General features: G+C 68.9%; 1 protein-coding gene across 1 annotated transcript in view; it reads left to right on the top strand.

Moving 5' to 3' along the window:
• Positions 1–907: 907 nt before the first annotated feature.
• Positions 908–1,038, top strand: part of Krt17 (keratin 17) — a 4,494-nt gene continuing 4,363 nt past the window's right edge. The window contains exon 1 of the mRNA XM_010635546.1: positions 908–1,010. Within this exon, the coding sequence (XP_010633848.1) occupies positions 908–1,010 (103 nt within the window). The remainder of the gene's footprint in view (positions 1,011–1,038) is intronic.

Raw genomic sequence — 1,038 nt, 5'->3', positions numbered from 1 at the left:
GAGGCAGGGTGGCCGCCGTGCATGTGTGGGAGCCCGGGGGCGTCGTTTCCCTGGTGGCTTGGCAGCTCCAGGACTGGGGAATCTTGGCTGCTGTCCGGGCCTGTCTGGGGGGTGGAGCCCTCAGCAATGGGAACACAAGCTCGGTCTGCCCAGTCGGGCTGCTGGGATCCGGGCACCAGGGTCAGGCAGGGCTGGCAGGCGGGGCCCTCGGCCACCTGGGGACCCCGGGAGGCACTGTCACCTCTGGGCTCAGCTGAGACCTGATGTGTGTGACCCTCACCTTACCCCTGGGGTGCAGGGCTGGGAGCGTGAAGGGGACGCGACACCCCATCTCTCTGCCTGCCCCCTGGACGGCCGCACTGCAGGAGGCGGGGAACGGAGAGCTGGGTGTCCAGGGGCCACAGAGGGGGACCCAGCAGGATGGGTGCTGGGTGTGGTGAGGGGAGGGATGCGGCCCTGCACCGAGAGACACGTCACCAGCGGTGGGAAGCCTCCCGGGGTGCTGCCTGACACCTCACCGTTTCCCACTGTGGCAGCTGCCTCCTGGGAGGGCCTGGTGACGGTGACGTCCTGGCTTCCTGTCCGTCCCTATTAGGTCATGGGAAAGCGTAGCTCCGGGGCCTGCCTGAATCACAGGTGACAGCCGGGAGTGACACCGCACACACACGCACATACGCACACGCATGGGCTTCGCAGAAACCGGGCCGAGCCCCTGGGTGGGGGGCGGGGGCCCAGAGCCACCTGGGAGCTGGCGGGCGGCCATCGGTGACGAAAGCCCAGGGGAATGGAAACAGCGCTCGAGCCTGCTGTAACCGCACGCCCACTCGGCGGCCTATAAAGGTCCCACCGGTCCGGCGGCCACAGCATCTTGGCGCTAGTCCTCTCCGCGCCCTCCTCATCCACTGCCATGGCCACCACCATCCGCCAGTTCACCTCCTCCAGCTCCATCAAGGGCTCCTCTGGCCTCGGGGGCTCGTCCCGCGCCTCCTGCCGGCTCTCTGGCGGCCTGGGTGGCGGCTCCTGCAGGCTGGGCTTGGC

This window comes from Fukomys damarensis, unplaced genomic scaffold (genome assembly GCF_012274545.1).
Source record: "Fukomys damarensis isolate Sample0158 unplaced genomic scaffold, DMR_v1.0_HiC HiC_scaffold_13, whole genome shotgun sequence".
In the NCBI taxonomy this organism is placed as follows: domain Eukaryota; kingdom Metazoa; phylum Chordata; class Mammalia; order Rodentia; family Bathyergidae; genus Fukomys; species Fukomys damarensis.
Note: the sequence above shows the minus strand (reverse complement) of the source record. Positions and strands in the feature narration are given on the sequence as shown.